This window comes from Rhinolophus sinicus, linkage group LG16, assembly GCF_036562045.2.
Source record: "Rhinolophus sinicus isolate RSC01 linkage group LG16, ASM3656204v1, whole genome shotgun sequence".
Classification (NCBI taxonomy): Eukaryota; Metazoa; Chordata; class Mammalia; order Chiroptera; family Rhinolophidae; genus Rhinolophus; species Rhinolophus sinicus.
The window spans coordinates 22,040,183-22,057,563 of record NC_133765.1 but is presented as its reverse complement, the minus strand read 5'-3'; the positions used below and the strand labels follow the sequence as shown (position 1 = coordinate 22,057,563).

General features: G+C 43.3%; 1 protein-coding gene across 3 annotated transcripts in view; it reads right to left on the bottom strand.

Annotated features, from left to right (window-relative positions):
- The window catches only part of TTC28 (tetratricopeptide repeat domain 28), a 611,406-nt gene that overhangs the window by 87,549 nt on the left and 506,476 nt on the right, over positions 1–17,381 (bottom strand). For all 3 annotated transcript variants that reach the window (XM_074321572.1, XM_074321573.1, XM_074321574.1), the window contains one exon: positions 16,147–16,312. In XM_074321572.1, coding sequence (XP_074177673.1) covers positions 16,147–16,312 — 166 coding nt within the window. The remainder of the gene's footprint in view (positions 1–16,146; positions 16,313–17,381) is intronic.

Here is a 17,381-nt window from a genome sequence, read left to right as displayed (position 1 = left end):
TTATTGTTACAAAAACTCCATAACATTACACTGCTTGCCAAAGGTAAGTGGTAGAGTCCAGATTGGGTATATGTGTTCATCGTTTTTCTCCTGTTAGCCTAAGAGCTCCGTATGGCAGGAAATCTACTGGTTTCATCTCTTCAACCCCAATATCCCGCAGAGCGCTAGGCACGCAGTACGCATTTGACAAATGTTTGCTGACTGAATGAATGAGTGAATGACTGAATGAACGTATCTTTGTCTCAATAATTAGGTTTCTCACAACTTAGACTGTAATATCTCTCATAATATGAAATACTGAAAATCCCAACTATAAGAAAATAAAATATTTGGACATTTTGGGGGCAGGTAAACCCAGTGCCCATCATAAGATGAAGGCTAGACCTTTGTGAAACTTACACCTATGCTTCTGAGTGTTTCTGTTCATGACCCCGAGACCTGCTGGTCTGTGAGCTCCTCAAGGACAGGAAATGCGTCTTTTCTCTGGATTCGTGGGCCCAGCACAGGGACTGATGGGGATTCTCAGCAAATAGTTGCTGAATGAATAAATGAATAAAAGAATGAGTAGATAAAAGATTTCAAACTCTATTTGGACACAAGGCTAACTTGCTTGGAAAAACGCTTCTAAAATTGTCTACACTGTATTCATTCCAAACACTTCACAGCTGTTCTTTTAACTAGAGTTATATCACACTAAGCAGCGTCTTATTTATTTCTTCCTGACTTATATTTAGCTCACCTGAAAGCTTAGGGTTACACAAAAAATAATTCAGAACTTCATTATTACAGTTCAAATTCCATTCTGCAAATACTGTGACAAACCCCAGGCAACACACCCATGTCTCAAACATAGGAAAAGCTCCATTATAATCAAAGATTTTGCATGAGCCTTGACAAATCTAACAAGAGCTTATCCACAGAAAATACCTGCCTCTTAAGACAGACAAATGGCTTGATGGAAAGAGCAGTAGGTTGGAACCTGGAAGCTCAGGTTCAAGGCCTGACTTTATTCTTTAGCTGTGTGATCTTGGATAAGCAAGTCTTTGAGGCTCAATTTCCTTGTCTCAAAAAGAGGGATCCGGATAGTTTCCTGCCTATCTCAAAGGGCTATTGTAAAGAGTAACTGAGGCGCTGTATGTGCAGATGCCCGGTAGACGTTCTAGGAAGCACTACATATGTAGTAGGTGGTATTATTACTCTTAGGGCTGATACCTCATTCCATCCTGGGCTCCCATACACTTACTTCTGTTCTCTTCTCTTTTCTTCTCCCCCGGCAAAGGGTTTAAATCTCTGAAGTCTTTTAAAGTTTCTTCTCTCTTTCAAATGAAGTCAAATATATAACAGATCCAAGTCTGTTTCAAGGTTCAGTTAAAATCACCAAAGTAATTATTTAGAGAGAGTTCAGGGAATTGTGTGTAAGATTAAACGATCACTTTAATGTTTGAATGGAAAATAGGTAAATTCTCAAGGACTGCTGAATTATGTCTTTCATGATATGGCTTGATCTGAACTATTTTCATTTCAAGAACTATCTAGGGTAATGAGGAATTTATTTTTTGAAAATAGTCTTCAAGCCAAAGGATTTTTATTTCTCAATGAGAAACCATTCTCCTGGCTCTCAAATTCACTACTGTCAGATTGCTTAAATGATGTGTTAGACTATAGTGTGACAGAATGTTTCTCTATTTTTTCATCTTGTATATTTTTCTGCATTTTACTTTCCTCCATTTTGCTGCTAAGGCCAGTGGAGAATACCCAGCACATGGAGATTCAGTGGAAGTTTCCAGAAGGGGGAGGAGAAAAGTCTACTAAAATCTCCAGAGGGACAGCAAAAGTCTGGAAAGGCTGTGAATGAGTCATTTTCTGTCTGTCTGGTCTTTTCCTCATCCTCAGACAAAATCATTTGAAAAAGCAATTCTCGAGCCCCAGGAGGCGTGTTGGCACTCTTTGTTTTTGAGAAGCCCTTTCTAAAACCCACCTCTGAATTCCAGTTCCACCATTTAACTAGCTGTCAACCTTGACAATTCATTAAATGGCTCTGAGTTTCAGCTTTCTGCTATGTAAAATGGGGACCACAATCACCACCTCAGAGACTATCACACACGTCTAGTGAGTGTGTACACCTGTTCTGACACATGGAAAGTGGCCAACAGAGGCCGTTTCTCTCTTCCTTGTCCAAAAGTAAGCAATCTGGGAGGTTTTAATAGAGAATCAGAGTTAAAACATGAGCATTAGCTTGGCAGCACAGCACCCAGCAAAGCGCCTTACACATCTTAGTTTATTATGTAGTAGTGTAAGAGACGACATCCAAGTTGTAGCCATCTATCAAGAAATCTACTACGGGAAGCTGAAATGCCTCATATTTTACAGACTCTGGATCCTCTTGCCTGTTTGACTCATTTTCAAAGATAAGTTAGACAAATATCTTTTTCCTCCTTGTAACTTTCTTCCAACTATAATTCTCTATCTCTTTTAAACTTAGCCATTTCCAACATTCAAAAACACCATAATCCAAAGTCCTTACTCACTATAAACTATGCTGAGTTTTTATCTCTAGGGCTTAAAGCTCAAAGTAAGAGGAAGCAGACAAGAAAAAACTACAATAAAGCATTAGCTTACACGTACGCTTGATTGAAAGTTTGTTCTCTCTCTCTTCCCTTGTTCTTTTTCATGTCAGTGTGATGTTAACCCCGTTTGCCTCGTTCTGTATCCAGCTGTAGAAATGTCTACTTCATGGACATAGCCAGACCAACTCTAGCACTGATCAGAAACTTTCCTAGCTTCAGCTTTAATTGTGAATAGACTGTTTATATGGGGGGGGGGGGAAAGCTAGGCCCATTTCATTAAGTCATTCAATGACTATGCCCAGATACTGTCCTGATAAGTCAGACAGACCCAATCCTCACCCTTCAGGGACCCCTAGTTCAGAGGGACAGACAAACGCTACAAAACAAACTCTACGCAATAAACAACACTGTGATTAGGGACGGCCAAGAAGGAAACACACAAGGTGCTGAAATAAAACAAAAGGATGGAAATCCACAGTAGCAAAATTACTCGGACTTAACAAACTCCTTTTTAAAAACAATCGCAAACAGAGTTCCTAAGTTCTCTATAGGGATATGGCATCCAGAGCATCCTTAAGAAACAAGTCCCAAACAAAGAAGACATGGTTTGCAGTGGGTAACGGAAGGCAAGGAAATCAACGCTGTGTATCACTCAGACTTTCCATTTAATCTTCACAACCAAGGCCCCAACCTTGAGATGACAATCAATATGTGACACGTACAGTTTCAACCTCATCAATTTAAATTAGTAAATGGATACAGTAACTTACAGTAAGAACTGAAGGTTATCGCATGGCTATAGCCTTTCATGGACAGGGGACGTCAAGCCAGCTTCCGGTTTTACGAGGAAACCTCCACTGTTGCTTGACCCACCTGTGAGACTGGAGTTGAGGACACAGAAAACTAACTGGAGCCCGCATCAGCAACACGCGTAAGGGGCGCCGTGGTGCTGAGGCAGGGGACGGGAATGAGTGTGGGGCTGCTATGGGCAGACTCCTGAGACGGGGAGGTACTCAGTCCTTCCGAAAAGAAAAGCGGGAAGCTTGTATGAGGGCTGCCTAGAAATGAAGTGTTAGCGCCTGATGTCTCTAATTAGCAGGGAGCTGAGCAGCACACACAAGAATAAAGAAAAAGACAAGTTTATGATGATAACTTTGTCTCCATCAGACAATATGCTTTTGAAGTGACAGATCCTTAAATCAATTCCACCTCTCCTTGCTCGTTATCAGTGACTCCTCACTGCATTAGCATAAGTCTATCAAAAGCCAGGAAAGAACATCTCATTACTTTTTGAAGCTTTAACGAGTTTAATGTGTTACTGGGAACCAGAAGAGTTTCATGTGCTGGCGCAGGGGTCAAGTTTTATCATGTGGATGTTAGTTCAAGGTCTGCATTAACTACCTCATCTGGGTAAGTCCACCTCTTGGAGCTTCCAGGATAATACTGTGCTTTCATGATACTTCACAGGGGTGGAAGCGGGAAGAAAAAGGCTAGAGCAACAACTAGGAAACACGTTTTCACTGTGTCATGCTCTGCTATACTGATGACACACAGATATACATTTATGGCGCTATATGGACTGTGTGTTCAGATGGTACCTCCCAGCCCCCAGCAGTTTGTTCTTTCGCCTTTTCAATAATCCACTCATCCAGTGAACATTCACTGAGGGCCTCTTCCACACAAGGCACTGTTAAGAGCTGGTCATGGAGAGGTAAGACATGACTACGTGGCACTCAGGGACATCGTCATTGGGACTGAGCTGAAGTGTATGATTAATGATCGTTAACCCACAAGTATATCAGAGTTCTGTGCACTGTGTGCCCAGACGTTTCCAAGTCTTGGCTGGGAGGGAGAAAACGGGGGAAAGCATGGGTGGGTCAGCTCCACAGCAGGTATTCTCCACTTCGCCCAGTCGCCTTAAGACCATCTCCATCTCAGCTTCTACCCACCTGTGTAAGCAATTCCTGCCTTCAATATGTGCTTAAGACTCCAAGGAAAAGCAATGCACCCCCCCCCATCACGTGGGATAGAAAGCCAGGGGACCCCACACTGGCAGAAGAAAGCAAATGCAAATTCATGGGGATGTGCTTGGTGGAGAGGTGGCAGGGGAGAAACCTGGCCCCTACTGGAACAGAGGGCTGACACCAGGAGACAGAGCAGGACAGGCTGTATAAACAAGGGGCCGATGCCCATCTCCAGACACCTCCCCAGCCACCCCCATTAGCTGTGTGGGGGAGCACTCAGCAAACTGCTTCGGCAGCAGCCAGTCAGTGGCACTGAAGGAGGGGGGGAGGGGAGGGCCGGGAGGAAGGCCAGGCTGTCAGGTGGGCGTGTTCTTATAAGAGCCTGGCCCAAAGGAGCAGAGAAGAAAAGGTGAGAGGAGAAGAAGGAGGGAGCACATGGGTAAGATCAAGGAGAGTTTCGTGACTGAGTAGATAAACAGCAATAAAGGAAAGAGAAATTTAAGGGCAAATGACTCAAAGCCCTCAAAACCACGGAACCTGGGTAGAAAAGATGGAGGCTTCAAAATAAATGGGAAAAACTGAAGAAACGTGCGCCAGGTTGGGGAGCTGCCTGCCAAAGGGCGTGATTTGGGATGTGCTGGGCGGGCAGTGAATTCCAGGGAAGCGCCTCCAGGGGGAAGGCCCGGCCTCCAGCGAGTCATGGGCCTGGTGCAGACCTGTGCCTTGAGAAAGATCACACGTTCAGGAGAGAATGCAATGACAAGTGTGAGCGGCGGAAACGCCATGGTTTCAGAGTAAGAAAAAGATGGGAACCATCAACGGCAGCAGAGGAGTGCTTGCGAGCTCACCCACACCTGGGGGAGGGGAAAGAATAGGGAGAAAAACGGTCCATCATCAGATGCTGAAGGGACTGCAGAAGGAGCTGGGGCGCAGGTCACCCTGCTCTCCCCCAGGTCTCCACGGGTGGGGGAGTGGGAGACCGTCCTACTGTTTAGCACATGTTCACTCAGGGGAGAGATGGACTCCCCACCCTACTGATGCTCGTCTCGATAGGCGACTTGCTTTAGCCAATGGAACATGAGAGGTGGAGAGGTGAGCAGGGCTTCACATGTGCCTGATTGTTTTGCTTGGTCTCTTGCGATCCTGATTTCCGCTATGAGAAGAGTCTTTGTCTCGTTACCGCCAGTCACAGAAAGGTGTGACCCAGGGCCTAAGCTGCACAGGCGGCCAAAAGCAGAATCCCAGGGGGCCTGCAGATCCAGGGGAAGAATACACGTTTGTGGTTACAAGTCTCCGAAACGGAGGTGCTACGTGGCATTACTGGAGGAAAACCCAGCTAGTAGAACAGTGTGGGTTGTGGGGCGGACAGTAAAATGTGCTCCTTTCAGGAGGGCACTCCTTCTGAGCCTCCCTACCACTGTGCTCAAATCATAAAAGGACAAATGGGATGAAAAACAATGCCTGTTTCAGCCAGTTCAAAGAGGAACTTGGTGGCTATCCTGGGCTCATTTTTCCAAGCAAGGGAAGTCTAGAGTTATACATTAAATGTCTTACATATTGATTGTTAGATAAAGCTGCAGAGAATCAATCAAAATAAAAGGCCAGACAATTTCACTGGAGCACAGGGCAGGATATACAAAGCCAGGGATGTTGAATTTTGATTAGTTCAAAGAATTTTGACAAAATTTGTTATGGCCACAGCCAGCCAACAGTTGATACAGAACCGAGAGCAAAGGGCTGAAGGTCTAGATTGGCCAGTGGATTTGCCCCACCCATTCTCCCTTTGACCCGTGTTCTAATAGGAATGCCATTCCAAGTTTTGGGACCATGGGACAAGAGATAGAAGAAGAAATGTCTGGTGCCCACTAGTGCCCTCCCAGGTCTTCATGGCATCTACCAAACTGGCCCCTGCCCTGTGGCCCAGGTGCAGACGTGTCAGCCCCTGGTGCAGGGAGGCCCAGGCCATGCTCAGTTCTAGGCCCACACTTGTGGAATGATAGGCACCAATGGTTTTCCCGCATCACTGGGGCCTGCTGTTTGTCTGAAGGCGATTCTACCATTCACCAGGTTATCCCCGCCACGTATCAATGGGGAAACTCGTATCTAGCAATTTCAAGAATCCTGCTTTTAAAGAAGTTCATGAGCAATACAAAAGGGGATTCAATTGAGGCTGTTTCGGAGGTCACACAAGATGATCAACTCTACTTATCCTTCTCGCTAAGCTGCTGACGTACACTAAGCAGCTTGCTGAAGCCTTCTGAGCTCATTTCGCACTCAGCCTTTTGGAAGGAATCCAAATTCGGGAATCCGGGGCATAAGACCAGCGTCTACAGCGTGTTTGTTCCACTCATTTCTGCAGCTGTGTCTCTTCAGCGCCCTAATCCCTAAGCTGGCATCATCTCTTTCTTTTTTTTCCCCTCAAACAGATATTGCTGAGCCTGAGTGAGTCGCCTCATAGATAAGGCCGACCTTGTGGAACCCAGTCATGTCTCAAGAGGACCGTACATAAGAGGCTCAGCCAGGCAAGCCCACCCCATCAGAAAGGGTGCCAGACTTCGGGTCTTGCAAGAAAGAGGTGAGCGTCAGGAGGCAGCTGCATACCAGTGACGTAGGAGATGACAATTCCTGCAGCCACAGGCTGAGCATCGTCCTAGTGAGACCATCAGTCAGTACCTGAGGCCTTGGGCACTTTCCTTCTTCCAGACCGCTGCCCGGTGAGGAACTCCTCGCCTAGAATGACTTTCTCCCCTCCCTTGAAGGCCCAGCTCAAAGGTCACTTCCCTGGAAGCCTCTTGAACCACTGACTGGCCCCCAAGTAGGGGGCACCGCCTTCTTTGTTCAGAACCTTTTAAATAACATTTCGCACATGGTGGCTTAATAATTGACATATTTGTTGACTGTTTCGTACTGTGAGCTACTGTAAGGCCAAGAATTTCAGCTATTATTTATGCATATATCTCCAGGCTCTGCACCAGCTCTGGTACAGACTGACTCCATGCTTGTAAAATATTTTCAAAATGGTACTACCTACCCTAACTTAGAATGAAATTGGGAAACTTTGGTTTAAGGGACAAAATAAATGCCCCCACATAGTATATCTACTTTTACTATACAGAATTCTGGAAAGGATTTGAAAAAAGAAAAAAATATTTGATTTGTAAAATTAAACCTTACTAGTTTGGATTAATTGAGAGGTCAGCCTTGATTAGGAAAAAGCCAGAATTAGAAAATACTGCAAAGACAGTCTGAAATTTTCAAAGACCTGCTATAACTGAAAACAAGCCAATGATGTAACAATGACCAGTGTTTAGGTACTTACTTAGAAGAACAGATATAAATAATTTAAATCAGTCTCTCAGTTGTCCCTTTACATCAATCAAATATGTCCTTGTTGCAATCTTGTTCTTGCAATTCATTTGTTTAAAAAAACACAAAACAAACAAAAGGAAAACCCTGCTTTCTTTCCTTCTTTTTTTGGGGGCTGGTGGAATTTCTTTAGCATTGGATTAAACATAATCTTTGGTTCATGACACCCTTTCATCATTGATCCATGCATGGCTCGCTTTCACTTATTTATTAATTTTTAATAATGTAGTAAACGCTCACACCACCACCACCCAAAACACAAGCTGGAGAATAATGTATCAAATTATTTGTTAACATCCCTGGAGCCCACCCACTGCCTTCCCAGCCCGAGGCAAGTCCCACCCCAAAGCCCGTGGCCATCACTCCCTGCCTGTCCTTTCTATATAAGTTTTACTGCATCTAGCTGTATCCCTAAAAACATATTTTTATTTTAGCTATTTTAACTGTTAAAAAGTTATCATGCTGTAGGTAGTATTTTGGGACCTTCTCTCTTCACTTAATATTATTTTTCTAAGATTTAGCTTCATCTTTGGGTTTACCATGGCTCTTCGGTTTTTGACCACGGCCTAATATTCCATTTTTGGATTATATCACCATATACTCATTCACTCTCTCACTGGTGGCATGTAGGTATTTCCAGGATTTTGCTGTTGTTTACAGTGCAGCTCTGGGCATTCTTGCTCGTGTACAAGAACCTCTTGTGGATAGAACACCTAAGGTGTGAATCTGAATCAAAGGGTTTGTGAATAGCTTTAGAAGGTGATGCTAAACTGTCTTCTGATGTGGTTAGTCAATTTACCTCCCCCTGGCTACAAATAAGACATCTTGTGGACCCACAGCTCCTCTAACAGTTGGCATTGTCAGACTAGAGAACAATAGCAATTTGTTATCTGTTTAGAGCCAACTGGAGTCGTCCACGTTTATGAACTGGTGCGATCGAAATTACTCAGTATTTTGAAATAAGAAAATGCCTTTGATTATAAAAATAACTTTCACTATAGAAAATTTAGAAATGTAGAAAAGTACCAAAAGGAAAAAACATAATAGCTATAGTTTATTAAGGCTTAATAGTCATTTACACTGAAGGAATATTTACCTCCATTTTAAGGGCAGTCTATAATTGCAATGTATTTAAAACCCCTTGGGAGCACTCCTTCCAGCTCTGACCCACTATTGAACACAGCCTGACTAGGGTTCTAACTAGTCAGCTCAGCTCCCCCAAAGTGCCACTGCACCGTCCCAGGTGCCTGGGAAGCAGCAAGACTCTGGCTACATATCAGAATTAAAACCTAAAGATGTGTTTTGAAATTCATAACATCTCCCTTATGGGAGGTTCGTGTTCTACACAGCGGTTTTAATCGACGCCTCTTTTGATCTGGGAGGAAGGGACGGGAAGTTCTTATTAAACACTTAATAAAAGCAGTTCTTTTATTTTAAATCCATTTTCAGAAACTCCTTTGTAGCACTGTACTTCCTTTCAGCAGTAACACGCCATTAAGGAGAGCAAAACCAGTCTGCAGAATAACAAGGACACCATGGCCAGGCTGTGGATAATTGAATGACGGTGTTCCCCAAGGCACAGGACTCCGTTTCTGGGGACACAGTACATTTTACATCCACTAGAAAAAGAGAAGCAGTAAACCAGCCCTGCATGAACAGTCTGCTCACAGCACATCTTCCGGTGACTAAATTTCAAATGTAATGACATCTCACGATGGGCCAGGCACCGTGTTAGACTAAGAATCCAGGGAGGAGAGGGCATAGCACCTGTTTTCCACGGCATCACCATCTGCTTAGGGAGACATACAAACTAGGTGACTATGAAACAAAGGAGAACGAAGTAAGTGCTACTGTTCGCCAGCCTCCAGAGGGGAGCAAAAATCTGATTTGGACAGGCAGGAATCTGGGTGGTCCCGATGGGAACAGTGTGAGATCTGAACAGGGCACTACAGCGTAATGAGACTGTCTACAGTGAAAGAGGACAATTCCAGCAGAAGGGAGAAGTACTTCATTCATTCAGTCAGTCAGTTGTTCTCTCAAACACTCATTAAGTATCCGCTACGTCACAGGACTGCCACGGGGACTGGGTGTGCGAGGGGAACAAAACCAACCGTGAAGCTGCTGAAAGGCTTTTCTGACGAGTGGCTTTAAGCAGGAATCTGAAGCATGAGAAGGAACCGCCATACCAAGAACAGCGCGCAGAACTTTGCAGTGAAGAAAGGACATGGGCAAAACTTTAAGGTGGGAAAGCCCTGGTAGATCCTAGGCAGGGAACGCAGGCTGGGGCGGGGGGAGGAGGGCACAGGGAGATGCCACACTGAAGAAGGATTAGAGGTGCCATTCAAGCCGCGGACCGAGGCTGGATCACATGTGCTGAGAAGGCGAGCGAGCGTAAGGAATGTGAGCTGGAGTCTAAAGACCATCACGACCTTTGAAGGGATTAAGTGTGTCTGGGGGCTTTGTGATGAGAGGGAGAACACAGAAACACAGTCCCAACTACATCTATGGAAGGTCACTCTGGCTGGCGGGACTGGAAGGCTGGGAGAGGGAGAGGGAACAGGGCGGTCAGAGCGGAGGGGTAGCAGCAGTGCAGGGTACAGATGACCGGACCGCCACTGTGCTAGTGGCAGTGGAGGCACAGATGGATGGATTCAAACGTGCCTTTTGTACTTTGTGATTGTGGTAAAAAGCACACCTCCAATACTGTTTTCCACAGTGGCTACAGCATTTTACATTCCCACCAACAACAGTGCACAAGAGTTATAATTTCTCCACATGCTTACCAATGCTTGCTATTTTCTGGGTTTTTGATACTGGCTCTCCTAACAGGTGTGAGGTGGTTTTTATTTGCATTTCCCTGATGATTAGTGATGTTGAGCATCTTCTCAGGTGCTTATTGGCCAGTTGTGTATCTTCGGAGAAATGTCTGTTCAATTTGAATCGGATTATTTTTGTTGTTATTAGATTGCAATTCTTTATATATACATATTAACCTCTTACCAAACGTATGGTTTGAAAATATTTTCTCCCATTTCATAGGCTGCCTTTTCACTGTTTTGTTTCCTTTGCTGTGCAGAAGTCTTTAAATTTTATGTAGTCCCACTTGTCTAATTTTGCTTTTGTTACCTTTGCTTCTGGTGTCATATCCAAGAAAACATTACCAAATACAATGTAATAAAGCTTTCCCTAGAAGTTTTATAGTTTCAGGTCTTACATTTAGGTTTTTAATTCATTTCACGTTAACTTTTACATATGCTAGAAGGCAAGGGTCCAGCTTCATTCTTTTGCATGTGAATATCCAGTTTTCCCAACACCATTTGTTGAAGAGACTATCCCTTCCCCAATACGTAGCTTTGCCACTCTTATCAAAGACCATTTGACCATCTACGTAAGGGTTTATTTCTGAGATCTCTATTCTAGTCAATTAGTCAATGTGTCTGGGTTTATGCCAATACCTCTCTGTGGCTTAGTGATATGTTTTGAAATCAGGAAGTGTGTGGCCTCTAGCTTTGTTTTGCTTTCTCAAGATTGTTTTGGCTCCCTGGGACCCTCTGAGTTTCCACATTAATTTTAGGATTTTTTTCTATTTTTTGCAAAATATACCATCAGGATTTTGGTAGGAATTACATCAAATCTGCAGATTGCTTTGGGTAGTATAGATATTTTAACAATATTACTCTTCCAATCCATGAGCATGGAATGTCTTTACATTTATTTGTACCTTCTTTAATTGCTTTCAGCAATGTTTTGCAGTTTTCAGTGTACGAGTCTTTTGCCTCTTTGGTTCAATTTATTCTTAAGTATCTTTTTTTTTTTTTTTTTTTTTTATGCCATTGTAAATGGCACTCGTTTTTGTGTGTAGATTTGGTATCCTGCAACTTTGTTGAATTTGTTAATTAGTTCTAACAGGGTGTGTATGTGTGTGTGTGTAATCTTTAGGATTTTGTACATATGTCATTGTGAATAGATACAATTATACTTTTTTCTTTGCTATTCGGATGCCTTGTATTTCATTTTTCTTGTCTAACTGCTCTGTTTGAGACTCCCAGTGCTGTGCTGAAATGGCAAGAGAGGGCACCCTTGCCTCGTTCCTGATCTTAGAGGGAAAGCTTTCAGTTTCCACCATTGAATATGTTGGCTGGGTGCTTTTCACATATTTCCTTTATTACGTTGAGGTAATTTCCTTCTTTCCTAGTTTGTTGAGTGTTTTCTATCATGAAAGGGAGTTAATAGTGTCAAATGCTTTTTCTGTGTCTATTGAGATGATTGTGGAGTTTTTGTCTTTCATTCTGTTAATGTGGTGTATCACACTGACTGACTTGGAGGAGAAATGGGGAAACTCAAGAGGTGGGCTTCAGATACTTTAGACTAGCGATGCCTGGAAATACTCAGGCAGAGGTGTTCGGTGGGCGGCGGTACCCACAGATCCAGAGGTTAGAGACGCCTGAGATAGAGGGAAGAAGTCACAGGGTACATTTGGGAACAGAGAGGAAGGTGTGGGGACTAGAACATGGCAGTCACCAAAATCAAGAATGAAATATAAACCCAGAATGCCTTCCTAGAGCTAGATCATGGTGCCAGGCTCTGAAACATGGATTTTATTCTCTGTAAACTGAAATTACAGAAAGGTTTCTTTTCTTTTCCCTTTTGAATGACAGAGTTGTTTATTCATGGCTATTTCTGACTTAAAAAGTAATATATGTCCATTGCGAAAAACTGAAAATAAGGAGAAATACAAAGAACAAAACACCAAGCATCTATTATTCCACCATCGACCTCTCGTTACCACTCAACACTATGGTGTATTTCCTTCCAAGGATTTTTTTCCTACTTTTCATACCCATTTTTTGTATATATTATAAAATTTAAATTATACTATATACAATAGTTCTATATTGTATTTTTCACTTAATATTTCACTTAATATTGTCATAAACAACTGCTTATGTTATTAAAAATTCTCTGTCAAAGTAATTTTAATTGCAACATAATGTTATATTGGATAGATGTGAAATAATTTGACATTCAATTATTGTGGACATTTAGGTTGTTTTTATATTTTTCTATAATAATAGACCTATTATAAATATTCTTATGTATACACCTTTGTTCCAGTTCTAAAGTGAAAATTTGGATGTCAAAGGGCATGAACATTTTACAGATTTTTGGTAGCACTGGCAAATTATTTTTAGAAAGGCTAAACCAATTTATATCACTAGGTATGAGACTACTCGTTTACTGCATCCTTACCGCCACTGAGCGTGATGGCTTTACAAATATTTACGAATTTTATAGATGAAAAATAACTTATCTGCACTGAGATTTTCTTACTATTTTTATGAAACTGAGGCAGAAACTGGAGTCTCACAAAAACTCCATTCTAATAAATTCAAATCATGCCACGAAAGTGTTCAATTTTAATATCACAAGAACCTGAATTGAAGCTGACGAAATGTGAACACATTTCTAAAAGACCCGTCCAAAGCGGCAGGAAGGACCTTATTTCTCACGCTCCAAAGGCGATCAGAGCTCCTGAGAGCAGCCCAAACAGGTCATGCTGAGCATCAGGCCACGGGACACCCTAGAGAAGCCTAAGGACACGGCCTAACTTGTTAACCTTCTGTACAGGGCACAGGAGAGAGACTAACGTGGGGATGTAAGCAAGCTAACGGTCCTTCCTCCCCTCGCCACTGATGGAGAGCTGCACCCAAAAGCCATTGTTTTCCAATTCAAAAGGCACCTGGACGTATAAGTGTTTAACCTCCTGTATCATGTAAAAGGATAACTTAGTTTGTACCTAAGAGAGGGGTGATGGAAAGAGTCAAAGTATAACCTTCTTCCTTCTTAGGATGAATTCTAATCTAGTTCCATGAAAATTGGGACCAAGTGGAATCTGGATTTTCACACAGGCTGCGCCCTATTAATGCTTGGTTTGGACTGAGGTGACCTGGGTATGCCACCAAGTTGCTGTACGGGAGATGGCACACAGAAACCACCTGGCGGGTGGCACACACCCGGGTCCCTTCATGATCTCATCTCAGTTCAAGCTCTGGCCTTACAAGTTTGAAAATAGGGTGGTTTCACGCACTCAGAGGCTTTGCCTCTTGGCAGCCCACTTTCACTAACCAAGCTCGCAGAGTTGTACAAATCAGCATGTCAGTTAATTATGCACATTCTCTATCTGCAAGTACATTTACATGAGAAACCAAGTGACAATCAGAAAGTCTCACAAGAAGCATGAGACCTGAACAGGGAAGGCAGGGGGATAACCTGTGAGGTCTTCTCCACTGAAGGTGACCGAAGGCCTTGGTGTACATGCTTGGGGTGGCCTCCATTTAGTTTCTTTCTCGTCCTCCTTCCGAGCTCAGCTCAAACGTCCCTTCCTCATGGAAGCCTCCATAACTCCTTGGTATAGGTTTCCCACCCCCACTTATACATTTTCATTACCTCCTGCATTTTCATTTAAGTACTTACGACAATTTTAATGAAAAGATTTGATATGCGCTGTTGTTTATTACCTTTCTGTTCCCCGAGAGCTGGAGCCATGCCTGCCTTACTACTCACTCCAATCTTGAGTGCGCACGGCACATAGTAGGCACTCAGGTATTTATGGGAGGCAGGCAGGATGAGAGAGCACGACAGCTGCAAGACCACCATGAGAACAGGCTTCCAATGGGGCTGTGAGTCCCTTAGCCAAGATTCTCTCTCCCTTTGACACTGTCAGAAATGGGCACTGCCCCCCAAGTCTGCCCTGCTGACTTTGCTTTTGTGTGTGTTTCTGCTGCTGGCCAGCTATTCCCCTCTAATACTTGCTGTGGATATGCAATACCTTTGGTCAGGTGACAGTTTAATTAGACTGGCTTAAGAGCCTTTCTGTCGCTGAAGCAGCTTTGCATACCCCTGGCCTAACCTATTTTATGGCCAATTAAATCTCAGGGAGTCGCCTCTTCCTTCCTTGCGATTTCCACACAGTCGAGCCCCTGTAATCACCGCAACACCACCCAGGGCTAAGGATGGGGTTGCTCCAGGATACGCAGCAGTCAGAGAAGAAAACAGACAACAGTGTGTGCACGTGGCTGATGCCTGCTCAGACATCATACAAGCAGAAGCTAGAGACGACATTCTTACATGCCTCAGCTATTTTCTCCGAGTATGATATTAATTTTGCTAATTAAAAACAAAACAAGCACTGGCCTGGGAGTCTGGGTGAGATCTAGATTGTTTTGATCCCGGCTCTGACACTAATTCAGCTGTCAGCAAGTTCGAGGCAGTGCTGGCTTCTGCTGAATGAAGGCGTTGGACAAGATGACCACTATAGCCCCTTCCAGTCTTGACATTACATTATCCAAAGACTATTTTTCATCTAAGAACTTGTCCCCGACTTCATAAGCACTTCAAAGATAAATCCAGCTGCTGGCAATGACCACCACACACTCAGGCGTCTGGAATAAGCATCTCGAAAGAAATCACAGAGATGTCTTAGGATTTTCATGATTACAAATGAAAGCACTCAGGAGACAAGCAGACATTCTTGGGACCTGACACCAGCTAACACAGCAGATTCTCTGACACACAGACTTTCTCAACACTTGTTAATCACAGGATGGAAAATCTGGCCACGAGCCGCTCTAAGGCACCCTATTCTTTGGATGTTCCCCAGAAGCAGGGTGCCTGTGGAAGCTATTTCCCACATGTAAAGTAGTCAAGCATGACCAAATGTTTCCATAAGCACATAACATTTACAGTCTTTGCAAAAAGCCCTTCTCTTCTTTACCCTTGATATTGGGAGCTCAACTTCCTCCATCTCAGCCCCCCAACACCCAGATCCATGCACAGACCCTGTCACGGGTGCTAAATTACTCTCTGAAACAAGCGTTCAGCTATTGTATAAACTCATTATGAATCTGTTTAAAACCAAACCTCATCTCAGTTTTAATTAACTGGTATGTTAAATTCAAAGTCATATTTATGTTTAAACATTCTACAAACCCTCCTTAGAAAATGGGCATCTCTGATGAGCCCCTTCCCTGTCTGAAAGGAAAGTACCAAAAAGGATAAGCGTAGCTCACTAAGGGGTTTGCACTCCAGAGACACATATGTCTTTCGCTACAGCAACTGTGAACAGACTAAGCACAAAAGTGTGAATTCCGTAAGCTCTCCAATAGCATACTTACAAAAGAAAAAACAAAGCAAACAAACAACCCCGAGACGGTCTCTGTAGACGGGATTGGGAACGTTCTACTACTTGCCTCGAGTAGTAAGACTCCACCCCCAGGGCCTCGCGTACGCTGGCAATGTGTTGCTCTAGGGCCGAGCTGGTGGCTGTTGGAAGTGTTGCACTGCTGCCAGCCTGGAAGTCACTGCAGTTTTCCACTGTGTTATCACCCAGGTAGTGTTCATGAAACTTCAGAATTCCTAAAATAAGACAGGGATAGCCAACATTATCCATGATTGGGCTTGGGGGAAGGACAGATGGAAGACAGGTAACAGCAATGCTGATGCCATGTGACCTCTCTGACCAGCATGTCATCCTCCAAACCGTATGAAGAAATTCTGAAATCCAAGGTCTCAAGAGGGTTTTCAGAAGTTTGGTCAGTACCCCTTTTAGATCACACCTTTTTAGATCACAACTTTTTAGATCACACCTTTTTAGATTTTGCACCATTAGGTTTGGTACTTGACACCAGGAAATTCAAGATAGGGCCTTTGCTTCTGACGATATATTCACAAGCTCCTAGAATGCTGACTACTTCATTGGTATTTCAAAACAGGTGCTTCTCAGAAGCACCAACTGGGGAAAGTTTTCTTTCAGGAATAGTGCGTGAGCATGCTAGGGTACCGTCTCCCCACAAACGACATCCTGCACAAAAATATAACCAGCCAAGTGGAAACTGTGTTACTCAAAGACCTTTCATTTCACAAAAGCAAATCAAAATAAATATGTAGTACAAAGGCCAGATAAAAACACTTTAGATCATTTTTAAATAAGACTAACTGGTCAACGGTCATTGATGGATTAAAGAAGCAAAAAATGATGGCTACATGAAACTGAGGGAATCCATAGTGGTTTTCTGGTAATAAATATAGGACATATTCTCAAATGGTAATGAGGTGTGTCAGTGCTGGAAAATGCTGGTCCTTTCTGATTGGATTAGAGCTCCCGTGAAAGCTTCAGAGTCTCGTTAAGAGCAAAGGGAACAGAAAGCGAAACAATAGCAGCCTCATTATACACGGCTCATTATTACAGGGATTTGGAGATACCACCTGTCAAATCATGTCCCCAAAACGTAACAACCACAGACTGAAAGAGCCTGATACTTCCATCGTCGACCATGTCCTCCTGGGCATTAGTGCCCCTCTGGGGAATGGGATTCATTACATTATGGCTGAAACTCGCCACGTCACCACGAGGATCACAGCTTAAAACCTTTAGTATAAAAAGGTCAGAGTAAAAATGTTCCCTATGGAAAGCCCATAAAAAAAC